Source organism: Argentina anserina, chromosome 5 (genome assembly GCF_933775445.1).
Source record: "Argentina anserina chromosome 5, drPotAnse1.1, whole genome shotgun sequence".
Classification (NCBI taxonomy): Eukaryota; Viridiplantae; Streptophyta; class Magnoliopsida; order Rosales; family Rosaceae; genus Argentina; species Argentina anserina.
The window spans coordinates 15320974-15348437 of NC_065876.1; the positions used below are offsets into that span (position 1 = coordinate 15320974).

Sequence of the window (27464 nt, forward strand, 5' to 3'; positions counted from 1 at the left end):
AAAAAGGATATAATTAGCAAAACATGAGCTAACTTTTGGAGCAATTAAAGGATAATCTCTCTTACACTTCAATTAACAAAATGAAACTTAAGGAATGAACTTTGTGTGCACTCGAAGTAGAAACCTTTATGCTGATTTGGGAATGTGCAAAATTCCTAGCTGTAAAGCCATTCACTTCGCCCTTCTCTTTCTCTACTCTACTGCCTGCCTTGCACCTTAGGCTACGTATCACTTCAATCTATAGTCTCTCTGTCTCTCGGAGTATTTCCAATAAGGATCATCTTGTTAATGACTAATTAAGGACTTATTTGATTCACTCACTTTCTGATCTTTTATTCATATCTCGACCATTTAGTTTGTAGATATATATGAATAGATCATCCTTATAATTTTTTGTCCAAATTGAAATCGTTAAGACATTCATAAATATTATTTACTTAAGAACTTGAACGGTTCATGTCTGACAATTTTAGTCCGTTTACTAATTTGATATACTCTGTTACTTTAATGATGATTAAATTTACTGAAAAGTTGTAGAAGTAATATACTTATATATATATATATATATCTAAAATCTAAATGGTTGAGATGAAAAATCATGATTGAAAAATACGTCTAATTAACAATTAATTAGAAAGTCTGAAAAAGCTCCTCAGTCTCTATGGTCTCTACCCCAAAATGTGAAAATCATCTTTGATAACTATTTACAATTCCCAGCTTCTTAGGAACAAAGTCAACAAACTAATGATTTCAACGACGGTGAAACTACAATAATTTCAGAAAATAATATCACTAACTAATTCCAAATTTCAGGCGACGTTGCAATATTCAACACGTCTATGATTCCTACTTATAGCATTAACATATCGAACCCTATTAATATATTAACATATTGGACATTTCCAATAAAACCTAATCAAAGCATATGAACATGCATGATTAGATGAAATTTCAACAACAAATAACCCTTGAATGTAGGGAGAATTCAACAAACAGTACCAAACTATTGGTAATTCTAACTTTTAGTACCTCACATTTGAAAATTATCACATTGGTACCTCAAGTTTATATTTCAACTCAATTTTAGTTCATTCCATCAATTAACACCGTTTGTGGCTTCATCTCTCACCAATTTTTAAGAGCATTTTCGTCAATTCATTATTTTTTGATTTCATCTTTCATTTTCCTCCAATTTCAACTTCTATTTTTTTTTAAAACCAAGTTAATTAATTCATACCATTTCATTATAAAATTAATAAGCATTATTCATTTACCAAAACTATTACAAACAAGCTAAAGTTTGCAATTATAAAATAAACCAGCATATATTTCATATTGTATATGTCCATCAACCAACAATCAAATTGTTATAATAATATGCTCAAAAACTCTATCATAGACATTTAAATGTTTCAAAAGTAAAATAAAATGCTTATATAACAATTGGTTAATTTGAATGGTATAAAATGTTGGCTATAAACTAAGTGAAATCAGTAAAAAATAAAGTGACGAAATGCCCTTAAAAATTGGTAGGAAATAAAGCTACTAATGGTGTTAATTGACGGAATGAACTAAAATTAACCTGAAATAAAAACTTGAGGTATCAATGTGATAGTTTTCAAATATGAGATACTAAAAGTTAGAATGACCGATAATTGTGGTACTATTTGTTGAATTTACCCTTGAATTTCTACAATTAATAAATGAGCTAGTCATTTTGCTTCAAAATATATGCATACATAGAGGTCGGTCCTCCCAACCATTCTAGCACTACAGGTGTGTTCATTTCTATGGTACTGATGAAAGAAAAAGAGCCACCAATCTCCTTGTCCAAACGGGAGTGCAATGCTTCTCACGTCTTTTCCTAATCCTCAAAAGGATATAATCCAGGTTAATTAGAATTAATAAAGCAACTAACCCCATATCCCCCTTATATTTCTCGACGTTTCCCGACTTTCATTCCCACCAGAAATGAAGATGACCCAAATTAAGCCAACCCAAACCCTCTCCTCCTCCTCCTTCTTTTCCCTCCCAATCCTCACCGCCATGCACCGCAGGCTCTCCGCCGCCGTCTTATTCTCCCTCGCCGCCCTCTTCCTTTTCGCCTGCTTCTCCCTCCACCTCTCCCGCTCGTCCATCTCCCACTCCGACCTCGTCTCCCACTACCCCATCCCCTCCCCCGCCGCCGATCACCACCTCATCAGCGAGCTCCAACCTCTTCCCCTCCGCCACGTCACCACCTCATCCATCTCCTCCGTCGCCGTGCTTCTACCCGCCTGGGAGGTCCTCGTTATTGTCTCGCCGGAGACTCCGCTCTCCGGCGGCCTCGACGGTTATGCCTGCGTTTTCAAGGACAACTCCACCTCCGACGCTAGATTCGCCGGGATTCTGCCGTCGATGAACCGGACGGCGTTCTATTGCACGATGCCGAGGAGAGCCAAGCGGCGCCGGCCGTTTCTCCAGCCGGCGCTGTCCACGAGGTCACGGATCATCAGCAAGGACCTTCCGGAGACGACGGCGGGGCCGGAGCTCATCCGGTGGACTCTCCTCGTCTACGAGTCGTTCTCCACAGAAACCGACGTCGTTCTCTTCGCGAAAGGCCTCAACAACCGTCCCGGCGTCAATCGCCCTCCGAGCGAGTTCCGGTGCGTCTTCGGCGGTGGCGATAACGCCGTCAGAACCGCCGTCACGAGCTCCTTTCAGGAGGTCTTCCGCTGCCCACACCCGGACTCCACGGCGTTAAACGGTCCCGTCAACGTTTCACTGGAAATCGTCAACAAGACTAATCTGGTTGTCCCCTCCGTCGCTTACTACACCGCCACCCCAAAACGACGATGGATTAGCAGCAGCGATAATGCGGGCCCCACCCAATCCCCGAGTCACGAGCTGTGCGCGTGCACGATGGTCTACAACGTGGCGAAGGTACTGAGGGAGTGGGTGACGTACCATTCCCAAATCGGAGTCGACCGGTTTTTTCTCTACGACAACGACAGCGACGACGATTTGGAAGAGGTGGTGCGGCAGCTCAACCGGGAAGGGTTCAATATTACGACGACGTTTTGGATTTGGCCCAAGACGCAAGAGGCTGGGTTCTCCCACGCTGCCGTGTACGGCAAGGCGTTGTGCAAATGGATGATGTACATTGACGTCGACGAGTTCGTTTTCGCCCCTAATGCATGGAGCGAGGCGCTGGCGCCGGATAGGCACATGCTCAAGTCTCTGATACCGAAGGGGCCCGATATCGGGCAAGTTTCGATTCAGTGCAATGAGTTTGGCCCGTCGAACCAGAGAACGCACCCATTGGAAGGTGTCACGCTGGGGTACACATGCCGGAGGCGGTTGTTGCGGTTGCGGCACAAGTCGATTGTGCTGCTCGAGGCCGTTGAGCACTCGCTGCTCAATGTGATACACCATTTTGAGATAAAGAAGGAGTTTAGGTCAATGCAACTGAGCACGGAAGATGCTATAGTGAACCATTATAAGTACCAAGCTTGGCCGGAGTTTCGGACCAAGTTCCGGAGAAGGGTGTCGGCTTATGTGGTGGATTGGACTGATGCGCTTAATCCAATGTCTAATGATAGGGCTCCCGGACTAGGGTTTCAGCCCGTTGAGCCGAAAGGGTGGGCGGACATGTTTTGTGAGGTTAGGGATGATAGGTTGAAGATGTTGACGAAGAAATGGTTTGGTTCTTCTACTAGCAGTAAGATGGTGTGGCAAAGTTGAATACGATCTGTTGCCATAATACAGGTAATGGCTTTGATTGATGTAATGTTTTTTTAGGAGAGTATAGGCATAGTGGCATAGAAGATGTAGAGAATAGTGAAGCATCTTATTCATATCAATGCAATTTGTTGTAGATAATCTCTTTACAGATAGATATATAATTTTTCTTTCCTTTTCTGGGATTAGAATCAAATTAAGGGTTTATTTTTAAAAAAAATTTACTTGCTTGTAATTTCTAATTAGGTGAGGTGATGAGAAGGGAATTCTTTCACCTCGGAAAGACAATGAACTGACTTTGAATGAGAGAGAAATCGAATTCCGGGGATTATGACAATATTGTGTTTCAGTTGTCCGGCAACTTTGGTCAAATTTTGGCCCGTGTCTCAACTCTGAAGCAATCATCCCAGTGATTTAACTGAAACGAACAAATTAAGACTGATTTGATATCAGACTTTGATTTTAATGTTGAATCTCAGAGAGTGGAACTTGAAGTAAATTAAGAACTCATATCATTGTACCTAATCTGGGTTCCATCACTTTTCAAAGAACAAAACAAAAATCAAAATCTCCCAGGATAGCAAGGATAAGAAGCCGTGCCAATTTATATATCTTAAAGCAAATCTTGAGAGAAGTTTGATGATTGATGAACGGTACAAAGAAAACAGAGGTTTTTTTTGAAAGAAAGAAAGAAAACAAAGGTTGGTTACACAATTTTGTGCATGAATGAAGATGAACTAATTAAGTTTGTAACTACGAAAAACGGTCATGCTATGGTCAAAAGCATGAAATATGATGCAAGTCATGCAACTGTCTAGCTAGAATTAATCTCCTGATTCACAATTTTGTGCTTCGTTTATTCTGTCTTATTTCGAGAATGGATTAAATCAATTAGATTTGAAAAAGTGATAAAATTGAACAACGTTGGGGATGTAGCTCAGATGGTAGAGCGCTCGCTTAGCATGCGAGAGGTACGGGGATCGATACCCCGCATCTCCAAATTTCTGTTTTCTTTATTTTTTTTTCTTTTTCATTCTGTCTTTCTCACATCCCCGTGATAAAGCAAACTTCAAAGTTCAAACTATCTTTCTATCTTAGTGGGAAAGTTGGGAAACACAATATGATAATTGCTTTTTTTTGTAAGGATATGATAATTTCTATTTCAGAAGGAAAAAAAAAAAGTATTCATGATAACATGCAGATGAAATCCGACTGTATGGTCTTTGCTTATTCGGCCGGATCCATTGCATTTTCAACTTATAAAATGCTAGTACTTGTTCTCTGCTTAATTACATATTGTTGCTGTGTTTATGCTCTTCTCAGTCTTCTCCATATAAGTTTGTTTTTGTGAAAAGTAATGTGTGTAACTGTATGTAGCTTAAAGATTTCACTACTAGAGCATGCATGGATGCTTTATAATATTTTCTTTTGTGTCATCAATAGATGAGTTAGGTTTGATTTGTGAATGATATATTGCCCATATAGAAACTACTTATATAGCTATATGTTTGAAGATGGGCTCATAGATTGCATCTGCAGCTAGCTAGCTAGCAATTGCTTTTAAGATATTGCTGCTGAAAAGGGTGTGGAATTTGAACATAGTAACTGAAAAAGAGGATTTAAGATCAGTGATACTGATACATGAACACAATGAAGTATCTAATGTTGGGAATTCATTCATCTGATTTATCTTTCTCCAGCCAGAAATCCCAGAATATATGGGGTGTCTGGATGGCTGTTTTTTAAGAGCAAATAAATGTGTAGGAAAAACTGAGCAAATTAGTCGGTTTTGATTTCCTGAAGTACCTTTTGTTGCCAATCTAAGCCAATGTATTCTTCTGATTTGTCTCCTGCTATTCTAAACCTACTGAATTATATTGTTTTCTTAAGTCAGCTGCACAAGAATTTGGAATATAAATTTTTAACATACACGAATCATGTCTAACTTTATTTTTTTTCATTGGCAAGACATGAAGGAATTATTAACACTTAAGGAGGATCTAGACGTGGAGGAGGTTATGGATGCGTATGCACTGTAAAACTGTAATATAATGAACTCGGTGGAGCAGCGTGCGTAATAAGACATAAACAATTGTTGCAAGCAAGTTATCACTAAATTGAATTTACAGACTTCATACTACTCGATCTAGTGATCATCTGCATTCATGTTCTTTCCCTATTCTAGCTTTCAAGTAATGTGCGCTACCAATCTTGTTGTGGTTCTATGCTCACTTAGTTACATCACGCAAAGACTATTTGTTTTCCGTGTATCTCTAATCACAACTGTCTGCAGTCGCCTTGTAGTATATATGTCATCATGGTAATTAATATTCTTACCCCTACCATAAGAAATTGCACATTGTTTGTGTCAAAAAATCAAATATATAATGACATTGAACATTGACATCACCATGAGGTGGATGTATAATACTAAATATTGGCATTACATATTTAACAGTCGAGTACAATTTTCAGAAAATAGGATGTGGACTATATTTGGAGTCAATAGCATTATGAGTGAACCAGATCAGGGACTGGTTTATAGATAAACATGAACATTTTAACTCCGAGACATTAATCTTTAAGTCAATTTGACAAAACATGCACAGGTTTCTTTCCAATTCATGAAAAGAGTCTCTTGCTGGTTGTATGAGGGTGAGGAAGGGAAGAGAAATTGGCCATATTCTCTTTTTGAATTAACTTCTTCGCATTGATAAGGATATCTTCAGGATTCACTGATGGTAAGATACAATGATAATACGATGGTTTTTGGATCTACTTAATGTGATATTATTACATAAGCTATTAGAAGTTTTAGAACAATACTGTTGGTATATCACTTGCTTATGAAAATACAAGATAGAACAAGAACGAGTAATAGCAACGGAATATGTAGAATAACTTCCTTATCTAGACTAACATATACTAATTAGGACAAGATACACGGGAAGATTACGGAGAGTAATTCTCCTACAACATATAAGTTTTTTTTTTGCAGTAAATATTTCTATTTAGATAGGCCGCACGGCTTATAAACTTTAGTTTGGATCAAAGGAGCAATGGAGAGAGGGAGGCAAACAGGGAGATCTTAATTTTTCTCTTGGTCAGTTGGTTGTATTTGGTTTCTATTCAAAATCATGATTCGGGTCACGTACTCCAAAGGCTTTGTTGCTTTTGAGGAGTTGAAGGTGAAAGAAAGAAAGAAAGAAAGAAAGGGCGCCTAGCTATGGTTGCATGATTAGGCTATGCGATGGTCTGCATTGGGCTAGAAATTGCACACGAAGGAGAGCTCTAAGCTCACTCTTATGAAGTCATCAAGGAGGGAGTGAAGCTGAGGGTGGCAATGAAGGTGCACACTTGGAGTCTTTGCAGGTGCTTAATGCAATCCGCTCTACGTCCAAGGTCCAATCTCCTGCGACGCCAACGACTTCTCTGGCGCCATCCGCAGCCCAACTCAAAGCTACGACGACCATCGTCGATCTTTGAGACTCTGGCCTTACAAGCAACGACATCAACCTCGACCCAAATTTTTTGGACCCAACCCGGTTGCAGTGCCGATCCTACCCAGCTCGGTTGAAGAGAGGTTTCACCTCTGGTTAAATCAGTAGAATGGTAAAAGAGGCATGATAACTTTGCCTTAAGGGTAAAAGTTTATTTACTTCAGTAATTCTATTTTATTTTATTGATTTTATATATGGTGAATTTAACTAACCATATGTTTCGTTTTCGTGAAATTTATCACATGACGATACGAAATCGAATGGCGAGAGTTACTTCGCGACGTATATTCGTGGAATCAAGCAAGAGCAACTTATACGATGTTTATTTGGCAAACAAACAAGTATTTTTTAATTAATGTTGTTGCTTTCATGGAATTTAAATTCTTCTGAATTTTGTCTTTCATCAGGGACTTTCAACCTCCATTTATTTTCAACCCGATTCTTTCGCTTCTCAGGTGGTATACAGGGATATGATTCCCCTGGTACTTAGTTTTTGGAGCGACTGGGAGTATCTTTGTTACCATCCGTAGCCGTTGTGTGTAGCTACATGTTTGAAAAAAAAAGGGACAAACATTGGTTTGCGGCGGAACCTGTCGCTTATACCACCGGTTTGTGACTGAAATTGTCACTTATACCATTGTGACGAAATTTGTCATGGTTTATTGAATTGAGTTATCATACTTTGGGACTTGACCTACAATTCAGTACTTGGAGGTTGTATCGTATATCGATACATAATGAACATTCCCTCTTGTTAACCGCAACATGAGCTTGAAATTTGGCATTTTCATGTTGGATGTGTTTATGCACTTAGTCCGGATTAATTTCCTTTGGTGCAAAATCATTTCATTGAAAGACATAAACATTATGGTCAAAATATACCAGAGCGAGATATGAGAAGTTCTTGAAACAAAGACACTTATTATATGAAAGAACATGAGAATATCTTCTCACTATTACGGATTTCAAAACAATTATACATTGCGGTTATTAAAAGAAAATAATGAAGCATAAATGCCTCGGTTAATAGTCTGAAAGACTACATATCTGTTTATTCCCAAGTTTCTGTGACTAATGTTACTTAGTCGATGTTAAATTGGTTTATGGTCAAGATCTCAATCTAATTGTTGGCTATAAAATTCTCATGTAGTTCAAGTAAACGAACATACGAGAATGTCTCGATGCAATTATGGTTTCATTACCAAAAACAATATGTTAATGCAATGTAATGCATTACATACTACATGTCACTACCTACATAAAGCCACAGTTTTAATTGTGGCATAATTCAGGCTTACACGATCTTTGTGTGGCGCAATGCACACTTATATGATCTTTGATGTTGTTATTATACATTTGTTTTGGTTTCCATAACCTTTGGCGGATTAGGTCATCATCTATTTGATTTTGATCAACACTTTACAAACTAGCATTGCAAAACACCGAAGGGCTCCAACCATGAGCGTTTGTTCTCAGCTTTATTTTGAATCGACAGTGCTTGTTGTAGCATATTTATGCCTCTTTGGCATGATGAAGCCTTGATTGCTGTCTTGTTATGACATGTTTCCACCTTGTTTTAGTGATGATTTGTAGTGTTACATGCCATGTAATGCACTCTATATTCCACCGTTTTAAAATATGGTGATGTTTTCATAAAGCTCGAATTGAACTAATGCTCGTACAAAATTAGGGGAGTGACAAACTATAACAGGTTTGTGAGTTACAGTCTTAAAAGTATCGCCAAGATGTTTCATCCGCCGCCCGGTTTTACCCTTAATAGCATCAAAAATTGGCTGAGCTCTTATCTCGGTCCCCTAGGCATCCAGCAGCGCCCTGTGATACCCCCTGCAGCTCCCTTTGCAGGCCTCCCACAGCCCCTGCACGGTTCCTCACGAACTCCTAGCCTTTTTGGCTCTATTTTTATTAACGCCGGCAACCCTTTTTGGGTATGACTAGGCAACACTGATCCTTGTATTTGGATCTATGGTGTATATGCCTGATATTTGCATGTCAAAATCACTCGTGAATGACGCTTGAGGGTTTAAAACCCTTAAGTAACGTTAAACGGCCATTCAGGACTATATGAGTGCACTTGCTGAGCTTTATATTGTGATATTTATATGTCTTAACCTAAGACTACTTGTCTCTATATTCTTGTTTATATATGTTAAAGAGACGTTGAGTGCATAGCTAAATGAAAGCTATTAATAAATTTAGTTTTTAATCTATTGTGAGTACGATGACTAGATCATCACTTAGAATCAAGAGCGGTTTAAATGCTCTAGTTTAAAGGTCTTATGGCGTTATGATTCAAGTCACATACTTTTATGCATCAATAGAGCAATTAAATCTACAAATTAGTTTTGCTATAGTAGTTGTTTACGTTGGGAATCATAAAATTAGTGAGACGATAAGCTACTTGAAGGCAATATTTGTGCCAACATTATTTATCACCTAAAAACTCATTGTGAAAGAGTTCTTATGTATCGCTTATAATAACGAAGCGCATCTTAAGAGTCGAAATGGTGTGAATTGCATTCTTTCACAATACTATGATTCGAAATAATGAATTAATGACTGGTTTATGCTATTCTTTTGAGCAAAGAAGTTAAACGGATCAATAAAATTCCTCCAAAGTAATGAAGATGTAATCTATGCATTATCATGTGCATAAGCCTCCTCTATGATATTTCATTGACTATGCTCAATTTCCAAGCCTATTCTTTAGCAAAGTTTAGGAGTGGCATACACCCTCATATGCTAAAGAGAATGAGACATAAGATGGAAACCGAAATTGGCTTATCATGATTCACTTTGAGGATAAAATATGTTGTGGTGATACATATATTATGGTTAAACTCAAACCATAACACTTACATGTTATGGAGTGTCACATCACGATCCAGCTTCGCTGTAACACGATATAGTCCGTTTTGGGCATATCCCTCACAGTTTTGTTTCTAGGAGCTCATGAGCAACTTCCCAGTAGGGAACCATCCTAGGATTACTCTAGCCTGAGCAAGCTTAACTTTGGAGTTCCCAAAAGGTCTCGTGTTAGATGGAGGTGGGCATGAACATATAAGGCACATCACCCCCTCTCTGTTGGCCGATATGGGATATTACAATCCACCCCCCTTAAGAGTTTGATGTCCTCGTCGGCACACTCGCACCACACGACAGAGTGGCTCTGATACCAAATTGTCAGATCCCGGGACCAGCTCCGCCGTAACACGATATTGTCCGCTTTGGGTATAGCTCTCACGTTTTTATTTCTGGGAGCTCACAAGCAACTTCCCAGTAGGTCACCCATCTTGGAATTACTCTAGCCTGAGCAAGCTTAACTTCAGAGTTCTCATCCCCTCAGAAACCATAGTCCCTAAAAGGCCTCGTGTTAGATAGAGGTGGGCATTTACATATAAGACACATCACATCTCTTCGTTGGCCAATGTGGGATACTACATGGAGCACCTAAAAACAATGACAAAGAGTTGAAAAAGCCTAACATTTCAGGATTTACAAATTGCGGACTTGTCATTGTGAGGACTGGTTCACCTATTTTTAGGTAGGCTATTGAGGTTCTACTTATGGCAATTGATTCCTAACATCCAAGGCTAGCTACTCACAAAAATTGAGCACATTTGGAGACCTGGAACATGGTGAACCTCTCAACACAAGTGGTCACTGACCCCTGACAAGTATTCCGGCCGGTTTGGTGCCTTTCCGACCGGTTTTGGCAGTGAGGCCGGTGTCATTAGATTTCTAACACCGATGTTTACTTGCTCCTAAAAATTTGTACATTCAGTGTTCGGAAAGTCAGTGAACCATTCAAGGAAGTGTAAAAAAGAGGTTTGAAAATTTGTGGGCTTCCAACGAACCAACAATTTGAACCATAAGCTACGGCTTGTAGTGTGTCTTGTTTTACGGTATCCATCTATACCACCATCATTGACGTTATGGTTATAATGATTCGCATGTTAGTGTTTCAAGTCTAACAGTATGCATGTTTGTTAATGGATTATGTTAACGGTTTATCGTCCATATATTTTATGTCAAATTGTGCCTCTATAAGCGCGTAATGATGGGTTATTTGATGTTGAATTTTATCTTTGAATAAGACATGAACTTCCACCTATGTCCGCTTATAAATACTTTTACATGCGATCTCGTTTAGTCAGTTTTGATGAGCCAGTTTCTCCGCGTTAGGGGGAGACAAGAACAAGTTTATTCAAGTTAAACAACTTGGTTTTGTCGAGGTTTGTCCCACTGTGCCTCATCATGTTTCTAATAGTCATACAAATGGAAGTTACGAGATTAGAGATACATGTTGCAACTATACCTGTAAGGATTGATGTCCGACAAATGGACATGTATTCATTCTTTGTTGGTGACGTGGTGACTCCACAAATGTGGTAGATGGTGTCACTAGGCCATGGCTCTCACGTAAGTGTGAAGAGACCACTTGGTTTGATAATACTTGCTGAATGCGAGTTATGGCACAACTTGATCTATGATCAATTATACTCACTCGTCTGTTTTATAAAATGATGGTTATCATTGGGGGACGCCTCAATGTCAATACCAATCTAAAGAGAGATCTTAAAAAATGACGATGTTGAAAGAGTTTGATGTCGAACCATACATACATATACTTTGTTGAAGCAAAATTCCAACACTGTAGATTGGCCTACATGGAAAGTGTTATCCGGCAGGAATTGATGGTGATGATCGACCTACGTCGCCCCCACAGCCTCTTGGAAAGCCATATGATCCAGTTTAATAAAGAGATAGGTCATTGGTCAGGTAATGCCGACACCACACATGGAAATCCTATCGGATATACCTATGTTAGGCGTAGTAAGAAATAGAAGAGTTAGACACACCTTATGGCGCAAACTCTTTGACAAAATGCCCTGGAATCAAATATGAGACGGTATGTTCTCATAATACCTTCTCAGTTAGGTGTTTCCAAAACAACTGAATTTGCAGCTTGTGGTCACATATCATCTCTGTTGGGACTAAGTTAAGAGATATAGAGAAAGATCTTGAATGGATTGGTTTTAACCTAATTCAAGTATCTCTAGACTACAGAGTGAGATAACTTGATAAAGATAAGGATATTAAAATAAAGTGTGATGGACGCTTGATGAACCAAGAGCCAAATGCTGCAATCTCGAAGTTCCTTGCTTAAAACTCAAGGCTCACCACTCGAAAACTTCTTATTGCATAGCCGGGATAGATGTTAAACATCTTGTAACCCCATGTTCATTCTACAAAATGGATGAGCAAGAGCGACAATTAAGCGGTTACAACTTATAACTAGGGCCCTTATTACGCTTCAGTAATTTACCCATAATTGTCTAGGGAGATGCAATATTGCATGCAGTTGTACTTAGAATGAAAGATCTTGAGAATATTAGGTCTCGAAAATGATGACCATTATTGATGATGTTATTCATCGGTTAGTTAAAGGCAGTAAGGACGTTAAACCAATGCCTACAAGTATTCCATGAATCAGTCGAACTCAGGAGAATACGTGTTTCCGCCATTTGAGCGATTATAAGTCTTAAAAGATGAAACTCCTAATATTTAAGTACGATATGTGTATGCATGTACTTGTTGAAATATACTTAACTCGACATCTCATTCGGTTTAAACTCGTAAAGCCAAGATGATGGCTGAGTGTGCCCACACATATGTCAATGCTTGATCACAACACGTTACGTCAACACAAAAGACACAAAAGATAATTTAATAAAGTGATTTCAAATCTGCCCAGATTCGTAAGTCAACTTCCATGGGACCTATATGGCAGCTCACTTATTGGAAAATGGTGAAGTGGGTACCATTGGAAAGCTCTGTGTATAATTTCCAGGGACACAAACCATTTGACTATATTTATTATATTGAGTGAGTTATAGATGTTTTAGTAAAATATGACAGATCTGTCCAGAACCTGCAGATGAGTCAACTTCGACAGAGATTTGTGATCAGCTCAGAAAGAATTGGGTTGTGAACCATATATCACTGGCAAGCCATGGGTGTCTAATTTCCAGAACTGTTTTTAGTTCATCTATACCTATTGTATCGAAGAAGTTATGATTATTTAAGTGTGTGAATGTCATACCACGTGTGAATCTGTTTTTCATTACAAACTCTTATTATGAGTTGTTATGCAACTCCTTTTCTTTTGATCCATGTACAAATAAGTGTATATGTCTGATTTAAGAATGTTTGGAGAGATTTGATATTCAAATAGTTCGCCGGTTCCACCGAATGCTCCATTGACCCATTGCTACATTTGAAGAATGTGAAGGGCGTTCGTATACGCTATCTATCTAAACTCCAAGATTGAGCTATCGATCAGGGGAGTTGTTTTGTAGACTTTAGGGGGAGTCTCTACCATATGTTATCATCAATTTTAGTTGGTGCGTTGTGCTCTTTTTTCCTTCAACCAAGTTTTTATTTTACCAAAGAGGTTTTTGCTTGTCAAGGTTTTTACCGAGGCAATGGTTATGCACCATGACACATTAGGATCGCGATACAAGGGGGAGTGTTGTAGAAGAATTACTCTCCGTAATCTTCTGGTGTAACTTGTCCTAATTAGTATAAGTTAGTCTAGATAAAGAATGATATATAATATCTTATTATACGGGATACTCAATGTAATACCTATATAAAAGCTCCCCTTATTAATGAATAAAGATGATAATTCTCCTTATTTTAATGCGTATTACATTCTTCTGTAACACTATATAGTTTTTTTTTTACATTTTCTATGAATAAGTATAACATGTGAAACAAATGAGTGCTTAACTACTGCAGAATGAAAGAAATTATAAAAATCTGTAGTACAAACTCACATTAAACTTACCAGCTTTGACACAGGAACAAGACACCGAAAATTGTTGTCCACAAATAAGTTTTGCAATTTGATTAATAGGGCCAGAATCGGCCTCCAATTTCCCTTTAATCATTGTCCTCAAAATCTCAAATGCAACAATCAAATCCTTCTACATTGAAAGTCAAGAAACACTTGGTGCTGCAAACTGCCTGTAAATTATCACACACAAGATTGAAATGTTGAATACATGAATTGATCCACCAGTCTAGCACAAAGGAATGAATATGAGGACCTTTCTTCTAGTATTTAATGCCAGTTCGGGACTTAAGATGATAGAGGAAATAGTGAGAATGGCAACTCCACACTGAATACTTCAGTGTTCTTTGGACATATGATGATAAATTGATAAACCAAAGTTTGAGGTATATAAAATCACTATGCCAAAAAGTGCATCATACCATAGTACTTAGACAACATTTGAGAAATTTACTATTAACCCAGTTTTCTAAGCAGCACATAGAAAATTAGATGTCGTTTTATAGGGGTCATCAAAATTTATATTTCATGCTTTACATTCATACTGTAAATAAAAATGAGATAATTCACCCAGTTGAAGACCAAAAATGGGCTTTGTCTTCAGACAATACTTATATGTGGTTCAAATAAAGTTGTCATAAATTATGTTTGACCCTTGCATCAATATTTTGGTTTCCCTCTAAAACGTGTTGTGAACGTTAAACTACATACATATGTTGTCTAGCTAAGAAAGGGAAAATTTGACTGAAAACTTTACATATTAGACAACATATCAATGTTGTTTATACATGATACTAAATATTTTTCCATTTTAACTTGGAGATTCGAATTTCAATTTGGCTCCAATAATTCCCTCTTAAATTTTGAAAGAGTGGAGGGTTTTATTAATCTTATCTAAACATGATACTACACATTTATGGTGTGTGATGCATTAAAAATAATTTTTATTTTTAATTAAAAAAATTGATTTTGCATTCACTAATACCCCTTGCGTTTTTTAGCCTCCCATCTCTTTCTTCACTTTTTCATTCCTCAAAATCCCCGCCGCTTCGAAACCCGCCCACACCATCGTCCACCCTAGCTTCCTCCTCCCCATGCTTCTGCAAGATCGAGCTCCACAACCTCCCCCTCTAGACCGCCGTCGTCCCCTGCCTCTTACCGCGGACCCAAACCCTCAACGCCAACACCGGCCACGGAGTACTCGCTGCTACTTTCCACCTCAGCAAGTCCGATCTAGACTAAGTCACGTCCAAGTCCATCTTCTCCGGCTCCATCTGTGGAGTAAGAGATCCAGGTAGCTAAACAAGTTTGTATCTCCCAAATCGCTAAAATCTATTTCGAGATTGTAAGTTTTCCTTTGGCTGTCACTGTTTTCACTCTCACAATACTAACTCAATTTTTTCTGTTATTTTCGAGTTTGTTAAATTATTTTGGAATTAGATTTCCATGAATGCTCAAGCTGGGTTTCAAAAACAATTATGTTATTTCTCTGTGAATGTGAATGTGATATATGATCTTCACTTAATCTGGGTCTGAATTTGGGGTGTCACTGTCCAAGTGTTTTCTGAATTTAGATCATGAATGGTGTGGGGCTTGTTCTTATTTGTTAATCTAATTATGGTAAAAAAAGAATTGATGAAACTGCATATAAGTTGAACAATAAGACTCACCTCCAACATTTTGCTCCTCTCTTGTTTCATCGTCTCTGTAAATTCAACTCAGATATAATTTTCCATTATGAGTGATTTCTATTCCAATGGACTCTATGTACTTCATGTTCTTGTTTTTTTTTTAAATCACGAAACTGGCTCGATTTAATGGCACAAGTCTGTTTTGTTTCTGCTGGATTTTGATCTTGTTTTCCTGTTTCCATTAGCTCTGGAGATTGTGGAGGTGGTGATAACAACGCCTTCATCTTTCCAAATAAGACAAGCGGGAAAAAGAAGGGCACCGCTCAGGTATTCGAATAACTAGTTATTTCAACGCTTTCTTTTCTTTTGTGGATTGTTGTAGCAGGCTAACATACTTGGCACAAGGAAAACAACGACACCCAAGATGACCAAATCACAATAAAAGAAGTTGTAAAGTTGGAGGTATGTGTATGCATTCATTTTCTGTATTATCTGGTTTAAGGCTCTTACCTTCACATTGATTGGTTTGCTTTCTATTTCTGCAGGAGGAAAAGGAAAAAGCCCATTTGCTTTTTAAGAGCATTGAAGCCTTAGGGTCAGTCTATCTTCCCCATATTCTCCCCTTCCACGTGTTAATTTCTTCTTCTTTTATCAAATTGGTGTTGTTTTTGGTGGTTATAGATATATATTTTTGGTGTTCAAACTCGAATGTTTCTGTTTATATATAATGGATGAGAAAGAGTCACCTCATTTTAAGAATGATATAGCTATTCATGTTGTCCCTCTCCCGTACAATATATCTAAAATAGTTAGACAATGGACAAAAGCTTTACAATTCTGATACAATGAGAATTGATACTAAAATAATTAGTTGGCTGAATTGAAAGCTACAATTTGATAATCTTACAATATTCTCAGTTTTGGAGAAGATTTAGCTCTTTATTTTTATCATGGTAGATACTTGGAGAATGGCTCACTTGCAAACATCATTAAGCCATATAAGTTTGGACCTTTTCTAGAATCATTAGTAGTTGTGTACATTGCTCAGGTTCGCTAGAGTCCTTGCAGTGTGTTGGTATTCCTTGATCTGTGCTTTTTAAGTTAATAGTTGGATAGCTGTAATGACACAAGTTTTGGAAGGGTTGGTGCATTTACATGAACAAGGTGTTATCCATCGGGATATCAAGGGTGCAAATATTTTGACAACTAAAGAGGTAATCTGACATAATTAGATGTGCACGGTGTGTTGTTTTGTACTATCTAGGTATATATCTTCTAAAATGCATAATTTATCTTGTTCAGGGCCTTGTGAAACTTACTGATTTTGGTGTTGCTACTAAATTGACTGAAGCAGATGTAAATACACATTCACTTGTTGGAATGCCGTACCATAGGTATTTCTTTGCTGCACTTTGAGCCAAATTTAACAACGGTTTGGGTATAGGATAAAAGATCAAACGGGGATTCAGCATTAATTTTATCAAGAAAAAAAGAGTCTATTTCTGTCATGCTTTTTGATTTTTCAGCACTGATTTTGCTAATATGTAAGCTGCACTGCAACAGTTGCACAATCATTTATGCCATAATGTATTGGTACAACCTTGTAGGTTGATGACTTGTAATCATGAACAACTGTACATGAATAGTACTGCTTGGGATATTGATGAGGTTCTGACTGTGTGGGCTAGGCACGTCTTCAAGTTTAAACCTACCTAAATTGTACACATGTCTTTAATTTGGGTTTTGGACATATATATACATCTTAAACCCTTAATAGTTAGCCTTGTCTATGTTGGTAGTGTTGAACACTGATGGTTAATTAATTTTGTGTATATGTGGGTTTAGTTGCTTGGCTTATGAAGGTTTGTGTTGAACTGATGCCTAGTTTCTGACATGTATTTTGATTTGGTATTGAATAGCTACAAAACTAATTATATTTATGAAATCTCCAATTTTTAGCTTACCAATTAAATGAAATAACATATGAGCAGTGAATGAGTAATTTGATATAACAAAAAACAACAGCCGTAGAGCTAAATTATGTTATGAGAAGTGAATTCAAACAATGGTAATCAATAAGGTTCCATTATTGTTTTGCGAATCAAACAACATATAGATGCACATCATACAACATATAACTGTGGCCAAATGATCAATATTTTTTAAATAATTCACACGTCATACAACACATAACTGTAATGTAACAACAATTAAAATTACATATAACTATTATTATGCTAACTATGAAACAATATATATTATCCATATCTTACTAAATTTAAGATGAAACAACATATATGTGTAATTATGGTTTAGATTAGTCTAGATTTAAATGTTGTGTCACTGAAAATATGGAAATGATATTATAACATTAGACAACATATGACTTTTTTTTAATGTTGTTTGATAACATTATGAGACAACGGTGAATATATGTAGTCTAATGTGCAAAGAGACAGCATCAAAATAGATGACAGATATGGATACTATCAGACAACAGATATCCCTGTTGTCTGATGCACTTCGTGGCATAGTGAATCGTATATTTCTTTTATCACATATATATCTACAACTGTTCTTCTAGAGTGGCCGGCTTACAGCTGATACTGCTTTTACCAAATATGGTAATGACTATTGAGTTCCATGCTATAAATTCTCATGGGGATTACTCTAGATTCTGATAAGATTATGATTGAGTAGCAAAAAGGAGGGAAAAAGGTATAATACATTCTTGAATGTGGCTTTCGTAGTTTAGTTTTTCACTTTGATGCTTGGTATGGTATATTGGTCATACATATGTCGATTTGGAGTAGGGGGAAAATGAACAGAACCTTTGAATATTAGTACTCCGGAGATGTTTCCATCTCTATATAGAGATAAGGATCTTGAGTTTCTAGCCTCAATGAGACATTTTACTTACCAAAAGTTAGTTGCCAGCCACCAATGGCTTTGCAAATAAACAGGTTCTTTCAAGTTAATAAGTTCGTAGTTTCAGTATTTTTCTAATATATTAAATTGCTTATTGTCTAGGCCCTCATGTTTATGGTTTAAGACTTTAGACAATGTAGAATAGCATAAGAAATCATATAGAGCCTGCAAAAAAGATATATATATATATATATATATATCTTTTGTTCTATAGTTCTATATATATATACTGTCTCTGCTACGAATGTCCAAATGGTCCACACCGTGTGAATTTGGTGATTCTAGCCACCGATGACGCGCAACAACGGGGCTGACAAGCACAGCCGCACTCCCCTCCTCTCAGGGCTCCTGTTTGTGTTGGCAGCAGTTGTTGCGCTGGCTCGCAGCGGCCGGAATCTCGAAATTTCAAGTTTCTGGGCACCGTACGAAGATTTCGAGATTTTGACTGCTGTGGGCTGGCGCTACAGCTGCTGCCAACACAAACAGGAGCCCTGGGAGGAGGGGAGTGCAACTGTACTTGTCAGCGCTGTCGTTGCGCATCGTCGGCGGCCGGAATCGCCGAATCCATATGGTACGGACTGCCCGGATGTCCGCATATGAGAGTTTCTATATATGTGTGTGTGTCAGTCTTTATATATACATGCAGAAACATACAACTATATATACAAACCTTCATGTAGGGTATGGTTTAGACCAATGTAGAATATATAGCTTATTTGATAGGTACGTTGAAGGTTTACTATTGTGACTAAATGCTTTGATCATAGCATACAGGTTTACTGTTGGATAATTGCCTCTGTCAAAATTTGATCAGGACACCCAACAGATCTGCAAACGGTTGCAACTGTTGGAAGAGTTTGATTTTAATCAAACAGTTGCGTTGGTTCTGATAAAAAGGGATGACAGAAACGTTATATTCCTTCATTGAGCGTCTATATATAGAGGACGAGATCAATCGCTACTCCTCTCCCTCTTCTATTTCTGAGAAAACACAAATTAGAGTTTGCAAGAAGTTCTTGTTGGGTGCATAAACAAGAACTTGATAGTTGTATCCTGCAAGATAGACGTCCAAGGTTGTACCAGCACTAGTATGGGCGAATTTCTGTCTTAGGAGATTGCTACTGCAAGCCTCTATCAAAAATCAAGCAAGTCAGTTTTTCAATGCATCCTTCATATCCAATTCCGTTTTCTATATCAGTATTTGTTTGATTATAAAACTTTAGAATAAGAATCATTATTATTATATAGATTTCAATTTGTTCTATATTGCTGCAAATTCTATTACTCTACTACTTATAATAGTGCAAGAGGATTGATCAGTATCTAATTGATACATTTGTTCTAACAATCTAAGACAGAATTCACAGAAATACCACTTAGTTTGAAGAGCCCCTCAGATAGGTAGCCCTTTCCAACATACACCCCACCTTTAGTGAGTACAAACTTATCAGCTTCAAATACTAATTTGAATCCCCTATTACTAAGAAGATGTCCAGAAATCAGATTCTTTCAAATTTGAGGAACATGCAGCACATCAGTGAGCACCAGCTCTTTTCCAGAAGTGAGTTGCAGTATCACTTTGCCTTTTCCTCCAACAGCAGCAGTACTTGCATTTCCCATATAGATGTTTTCTCCACCAGATCCTTGCTCATATGTAGTAAACATACTTTTCATTACTAGAGGCTCCTGAAGTGCCAAAAGAGGGTGATATCCCTGCTGCAACATCAAGGTTGCTGAGACATGGAACCAAAATGAGTTTATGTGCAAAAACTACATTCTGAATGCCTTGGATGATGCACTGTATGATTTTTACTCCTCATTCTTTAGTCTACATTTTTTTTTGATGGAAAACTCTAGTCTACATTTAGTTATTAGTCTTCTCTGTTTAAGAGAATCGAATCACGTAAACTTCATGGGGTTTAGAGGCTAAGTCCACCCCCCCACCAGTTGTATATTCAACTAATGATGATATATGGGTGTGAGTGCCAAGAATATAGGCCAAGAATATAACACAATTTGAATTGTTATAACTTAGCATGAAGGTTAGATTTATTTTCATTGTTCCTCGTCTGTACATATATAGTGTTGTACTGGTTTACATGATGAACACAAATGTGATTATATATTCAAGTTATCTCGTTCGTAGAAGGAAGTATCAATTTGTTGTTGACTCAATTGACTGTCATCCTTCAGTACATGCAACTTCAATTGTAGTAAGAGTAGTGAATAAGCTGCCTTGTTTTGTATATTTGGATGAAGCAACCGTGTGTCTCTCTAATCACAATTGTCTGCTGTCGCCTTGTTGTATTTCATCTTGGTAATATTCTTACCCCAACCATAAAAAGTTACACATTGTTTTAGTGTCAAAATGTATAATGACATTGAACATTTCCATTGACACCACCATCAGGGATGATATATAAATATATAATGCCAACAATGCATTACATATTCAACTGTCAAACATAATCTGATCATTAAGATTTTCACAGAGCTATTTTGCAAGTATGACGCAAATGATAGGGCATGATAAGGCAATAGGTGTCTACATGAAAAGGCAGAGTATGGAGAACAAGCACATTTGAACTTTCAAGTTGCAAAATTCAGACTCAATGAACAAAACTGCTTCATTTGTACCACCACACATACGGATATAACTGAGAATCTCAAACAGTAATTTCTAAGGAAACTGAGATTCTCAAACACTAGGTTTTTAATGAATTTACATGTATAATAGGACTAGAGATCTGCAAAATGAATGTCATTTATTCAAGGATTACAACTACAACTTTTATTTGAACATTGCAAGTCTTATTTGTTGCACAAAGTCACCAAAGAAAGAATTCACCACAAGTCTACAACTCACACTTCATGAACCATAAATCCACAATGCAATGAACATATTTTTCAGCAAATAGTTATCCTCAGTTGAGCGTGGAATATACCTATAATTTAATCTGGACAATAACATAATTAACATTACTTGGACCAATAAGAGAAGCATATGAACATCCTGATGAGTGAACCACATCAGAACTGTAATTACACAAACTAACTTTCATTCAACAAACTATTATCTCTTGAATATTACTAACTCCGAGACGTTAATCTGTAAGTCAACTTGATAAAACAGCTCAGGTTTGAAAATTGAACCTTGAACGCTCCAATTCAAAATTAAAACAGAAAAGGAACAATTAACAGTCAAAACCATGTTCAATTACTTCAAAGAGAAAAACAAAGATCTCCCTCTCTGCCTCCCTCTTTCCAACCCCCCTTTAATCCTAACTATGATTAAAATCCTCTGTCTAAATAGAAATGTTTACTGCAAAAATGATCTAAATAGTTTTTGCATTATTCTATAAGTATAACATGTGAAACAAATGAGTGCTTAATTAATGCAGAAGGAAAGTAAATACAAAAATCTATAGTTCAAACCGACATTAAACTCACCAGCTTTGAAACAGGAATAAGACCCCGAAGCATTGTTGTTCCCAATTAAGTTTTACAGTTTGATGAATAAAGACAGAATCAGCCTCCAATTTCCCTTTAAACACTGTCCTCAAATGCAATTGAAAATCAAGAGACACTTGGCTGCCGCAAACGTCCTGTAATTTTTCATACAGTAATACATTAGTTGCCTGAGAAAACAATAACTAAAGTAATAAAAGAAGTAAGGACAGCGCAGCAAGTTTCAGTGTTTCTTTATAACGAAATAATCACATTCATATTATCAACAATACCAGATTCTTTAACTTAGTTCACCTTCAGCAAAAAAGAAGTTAAGAAACATCATCTAGTATTTTCACCACTTGTCAATAATCTTCCAAGCACCCACACAAAAACTGAGGCAGAATAAAACCAGCACATGAGAGGTAAATGATTGTGTTGTGATTGAGAGATGGGAGAACATCAATAATAATACTAATGCATGATTGAATAAATGAATAATAAATATAGTTATGACATTATACAAATGACCTGTCAGAATGAGATAAAGAAATTGAACAAATTAGCTTTCCCGCTGCACAGACGCAAATCAGACAATTGCATTTACAACCATGTGTGATAACTTATAATTAAGGCATGGAAGCATGAAATCACCTCTTTCCTAATAAAGCAGAATTCTCTTGTTGAGTCTATCTCAATACAGCCTGCCGGTGCACTCTGGAGAACCACAATAGCAATTCTTCTTCTTTATATTGCCATTGGAATCACGAACCTGATCTATCATGTAATTGTAATCATACGTCAACTCTTGCAAAGGAGGTATGTTCTCAGCAGCAAAGAACATAATGTGAGGAATTCTGTTGTCCTCATGATCATAGAGAACATTTTGTGCATAAAGATTAGGGGAACAACTGTGGTTGATAAATCTCCCTAAATTTCCTTTGCGTGCAGCATCAATGGTGAAGCAATCTTCCTCCACAATTTCATAAGAACTCGAATGTGTGTTGGGCATCAAGGTCGAAAGCCCATCCCAAAGAGAATGGTCATTGTAGTTATTCCCAATATCAAACAGATACTCATCATTACCAGCTCTTGCTTCAGCTTCCTTCTCTTCAAGGAGCTCTCCTATATACTCACAAATAAAACTTCCAGAAGAAATTGAGTTAAGGGATCTTACCCCCCATCCCCTTGATTTAGTTTTGAAAACCTCAAGCTGAAACTTGATACCATACTGGCTAACTCTATTATGGCAGGAAGGAGGACAACTGCAAGAAGGACCACATTCATACACAAGGGGCTTAGCTTCAACAATAGCCCCGTTAAAGTTATAAGGGATCTCACCTTTATTCAAAACTGCACAAGAACAATTCTCAGAGTCTGAGCATCCAGCAGTACAACTGCAACCCAGGAGAGGAAGCGGACGACACCAATCAGGATATATCACTTTAGTTATGTATTCAAATGATGGAGGTTTCTCATCGTCTATGGTATTTATAGCACAGATAGGAATTGGCTCTTTGCCTCCTGAAATATCATCAAGACAGACAGCTTCACGTACTTGAAATTTTTTGGACTTCTTCAGCTCTTTCCAAGCAAGCTCTGGTTGACCCCCAATTCTGTTCAGTTGAAACTTATAAACAAGCTTATTATGGGGCCCCAAATCTTGCCAACATTTCTCTACCATATACAGTCCATCATAGACATATGTCCGAGACTTTCCATCTGATGATTCAGACCCACGGATCACTCTAACAGGATTCTTTTCATTCAGACTATTCTTCAAGGCAAGGTTTCCCCGTTCAAGCTTCTGATCTTCAGGTTCCTTATCTGTATATATCACATTTCCTCCTTGCCCGGTATAGATCAAGGTATTTGAATTATCCAAAGAATCAGCATACCCCCCTGATGCAACAATACTGGTTGCAAGGATCTTCCCCCCATGCTTAACATAATCTATACCCCCTTGAAGTTGACGATGTAGGCCAATCATAAGAAGTTCCACTCTGTAATGAAACTCATCACCAATTTCCACTCCCGGAACCGCTCCCATGAGTTGTTTGCCTACATTTACATATTTACCTTTTTTCTTTAGGATCTTTGCTGCTTGAAGATCAAACCTTCTATGAGAGGTTCCTCCTTCCTTGGACTTAGATTCATCCTCCTGCAAGAGCTTCCTATAAACAGCTTGAAAAAGCCGCAACGTCTCCCTCACCTTGTTTCGGGTGACAATTGCACCATTATCACAAACTTCATTGCTTGAACTACTATGACCAAAAGGAGGAGGGTACACATGTGACGCATGTGGATAACATGATATTGGAATAGCATCCTCATCCCTAATAACAAGCTGCTGGCTTGTGCCTTGATTAGCAGACTCTATAGCTCCAGCACCATTTTGAGGCTTTCGTCTAATTTTTGAGTTACTTTTGGTCCTAGGAGTAGTTTTAGGTCCTTCTGGCTGACATTCAAAATCAGCTGTTTTCTGTTTGCTTTCACTACCACCACCTAGTTTCTTCTTGTTTCTTTCACTCATACCATCTGTTTTCTTCCGTTTGCTTCCACTCATACCACCATTTGGTTTAGGTTTCTCAACCTCTTTTGCCTTCGGCCATGGACAATTTGATGCAGCCATCAAACCCATTACAATTACCCTATCTCCTTGATTATTTCCTCCTGGACTGTTCTCATGGTATACCACAATTTGCTTCCCCACTTTCTTCTCTGAATGTACACCATCCTCCCTTGTTGCTTGACATCCATTGCTTGTTTGAGGAGGTTCAAAGTCACGTTTTCTTGTATCTTCCAAAACCACCTTCATCCCAGAATATACTTTCCATTGATCTTTTCTCTTCATTTCTTCTATGGCATGTCCCTTGCATTCAGTTACTTCAGGAACATTCCCTCTCAATTCATTCTTGTGAGGCTCTTCCTCCTGAACTCCGTCTCCTGTTACTTCAGAAATATTTCCTCCCAATTCATTCTTGTGAAATTCTTCCTCCTGAACTCCGTCTCCAGTTACTTCAGAAACATTCCCTCCCAAATCATTCTTGTGAAACTCTTCCCCCTGAACTCCGTCTCCAGTTACTTCAGAAACATTCCTTCCTGATTCATTCCTGTGAAACTCTTCCTCCTGAACTTCATCATCTCCTGCTTGTTGCATGAAGGTATACATATTAGAGGAGGATGGTTTGTCACCCATATCCGACTGCTCTTCACCAAGATTCCTGGCTTCCAGGACATCATTCCTTCCACAAAAAGGAGGAACGTCTCGAACAGCTGACACATGTCTTCGAGGAGGATATCTTCTAGCCACAGTCTTTTCCTGACCATTGGCATTCAAAACTGAAATGGAAGCAAAGTTTCCATCTGACAGCACAGAAACCATCTTCTCATCCGTTGTAGCCACACGCACCAGAGAATGGTTCTTTGACAAATCAGATCCTTGAGGCTCTAAGGCTGTTGATGTATCTGTCTCCACAGTACAAACAGCAACCCCCCTATCCATCAATTCAGAATCACCACCCACCTGAGCAGATGAGACGATCAAGTTTACAACTTTCTGTATATCATCAATTCCATCGCCGCAAAATAAATGCTCATCCTGATCAGCAGTACCAACAGGACTCGCCCCTTCAACAATCGACGAATCGTCACTACACTGATACTGATTTTCCGGCAAATCAGACACTTGGTCCCCTAATGCTGGTCTTGTTCCAACTGGCCCCTCACTCATCAAATCACTATCATCTAACTCATTCCCATCATCAATTCTATCCCCAGAAACTGGATTTTCTACCGGCTCACTCCCAGAAGCACCACCAACAGAGGCTTCCAATTCACTGCTGCTCTCCATTGGTTCGCTCCGAGAAGTGCCAGCAATGCCATTGTTTAAGTGAGCATTCCTTCCACAACCGGGTGGAAAATCACGAACAGCAGCGACAAGTCGCCTATTAATCTTACTCGAACTGGGGCTATAAGAACACTCACCAACTTCCATGGGCTTCTTGCCCAACCTTACTTCCGAATGACTGCCATTAAGTGATGCCACAGTCCTAAATGACGAGTCTAAATTCGAATTCGCCTCTACAACCCCCATTCCAACTCCCAGTACTCCAATATGTAATCAGTTCCTCAACAATCTAAAAAGCATACAGTAATCATTAAATGCCACACTAGATTAATTCTTTCAGAATCCAAAAGCATAAAAGTGCTCAAACAACAGAGGAACTAAGCAAAAGCTGTAAATCCCATAACAAGAAAAGAAAGTTTCAACTCAAATGTTCACAACCCAAAACCGAAACAGGAATAAATATCGAAAATTTACACCAGAAGGGTCCAATTCAGATTGAACAAGATCACATATATCCACAAAGATGAAGCAATGCGAAGAATAAAAGAAACATACCTGAAAACTTGGGACAGTGAATGATTTCAGAGACTGCCAATTCGATCTGGGTGTGTGGAAGATTCTTGCTTGTTATTGAGAGAAAGATGAAGGAATCAGATTGGTCAAATTGGGACATGGAAGCGGATATGGAGATTTGCGAAACTAAACTCGACACAAGGTTCCGAGGTTTACAATAGACAGATGGCGAAGCAAGAGTTTAAAAGGACCAAAATTTTATTTTTGTGCTTCATGTTCAAGTTTCGTTGGGCTTGAAAAAGCTCAAGTTAGGTTCGGGTTAACTCATTTTACAAGATGAGATTGAACACATATAGAGCCGGTTTGAAATCATACAAAATTAAAATTTTGATTTAGAAATTAAAAAGAAAATTCAAAATATAATGTTATAGCATCACACAAAATCTCTTTTATTTATAATAAACTAAAATTAACAAATCAAACTCATTATAGAACTTAAGGTCTTTAACGAATTATTCTATAAAAAAACATTTCAGCTCTTTCGAACTAATATTATATTTTTAATATTATTTTTATATAAAAATTATACTTTAAATACACTATAAAACTTAATAAGTCGAGCTTAATTAATAAACAAGCCGATCTTTTAACAAGTCTGAGCTAGCTCACGAGCTAAACGAATCGAACGAGTCAGAATACTTGTTGTTCAAACTTGACTCATTTTCAAAGTCGGCCTAAATATTGAGCTCAAACTCGGCTCATTTAACTTTACAAGTTCGAGCCAAATGGGCTAAAAGCAAGCCGAATACGAGCGGCTCGAGAATACTTGCAGCGCTACCGTCAGCGGGTCCACAGTTCCTGAAAAAGAAAAGAAAATAAATTGGCCAATGGGATATTAAGGATTATCTGATTTTATTTTTGAAACGTAAAATTTTTGATTGAAAGTGCCACTTTTGTTTATCATCAATTTGCACTTCATCAAGAAAACGAAGTCAATT

At 37.8% G+C, this 27464-nt stretch overlaps 3 protein-coding genes and 1 non-coding gene across 7 annotated transcripts; 3 read left to right on the forward strand and 1 right to left on the reverse strand.

The window, feature by feature from the left end:
• Positions 1 to 2002: 2002 nt before the first annotated feature.
• LOC126794031 (glycosyltransferase family 92 protein At1g27200) lies at positions 2003 to 4049 on the forward strand. Its single transcript, XM_050520677.1, has 2 exons — positions 2003 to 3747; positions 3967 to 4049. Exon 1 carries the CDS (start codon positions 2047 to 2049, stop codon positions 3721 to 3723), a length of 1677 nt encoding a protein of 558 aa, XP_050376634.1. The 5' UTR covers positions 2003 to 2046; the 3' UTR covers positions 3724 to 3747; positions 3967 to 4049.
• Positions 4050 to 4646: 597 nt separating this feature from the next.
• On the forward strand, positions 4647 to 4719 carry TRNAA-AGC (transfer RNA alanine (anticodon AGC)). The gene has a single exon. It is a non-coding gene; the product is annotated as a tRNA-Ala (tRNA).
• Positions 4720 to 13025: 8306 nt separating this feature from the next.
• LOC126795588 (serine/threonine-protein kinase ste20-like) lies at positions 13026 to 17526 on the forward strand. Its single transcript, XM_050522399.1, has 8 exons — positions 13026 to 13079; positions 13161 to 13247; positions 15099 to 15391; positions 15974 to 16055; positions 16134 to 16190; positions 16274 to 16323; positions 16837 to 16942; positions 17031 to 17526. The coding sequence occupies exons 1-8, from the start codon at positions 13026 to 13028 to the stop codon at positions 17142 to 17144; spliced, it is 843 nt and encodes a 280-aa protein (XP_050378356.1). The 3' UTR covers positions 17145 to 17526.
• A 2844-nt stretch (positions 17527 to 20370) lies between these two features.
• On the reverse strand, positions 20371 to 26712 carry LOC126794027 (uncharacterized). Of its 4 annotated transcripts, none has more exons than XR_007672108.1 (4): positions 26509 to 26712; positions 22758 to 26242; positions 22107 to 22261; positions 20371 to 20389 (listed from the first exon to the last, which is right to left on the reverse strand). XR_007672108.1 is itself a non-coding variant. In XM_050520670.1 (3 exons), the coding sequence occupies exon 2, from the start codon at positions 26197 to 26199 to the stop codon at positions 22798 to 22800; it is 3402 nt and encodes a 1133-aa protein (XP_050376627.1). In that variant the 5' UTR covers positions 26200 to 26242; positions 26509 to 26712; the 3' UTR covers positions 22008 to 22261; positions 22758 to 22797. The 4 variants fall into 4 exon arrangements, 1 of the variants encoding a protein (XP_050376627.1); XR_007672107.1 differs by lacking the exon at positions 20371 to 20389 and adding an exon at positions 21517 to 21613; XR_007672109.1 differs by lacking the exon at positions 20371 to 20389 and adding an exon at positions 22419 to 22498 and having other exon boundaries at positions 22008 to 22261.
• Between the last annotated feature and the right edge of the window lie 752 nt (positions 26713 to 27464).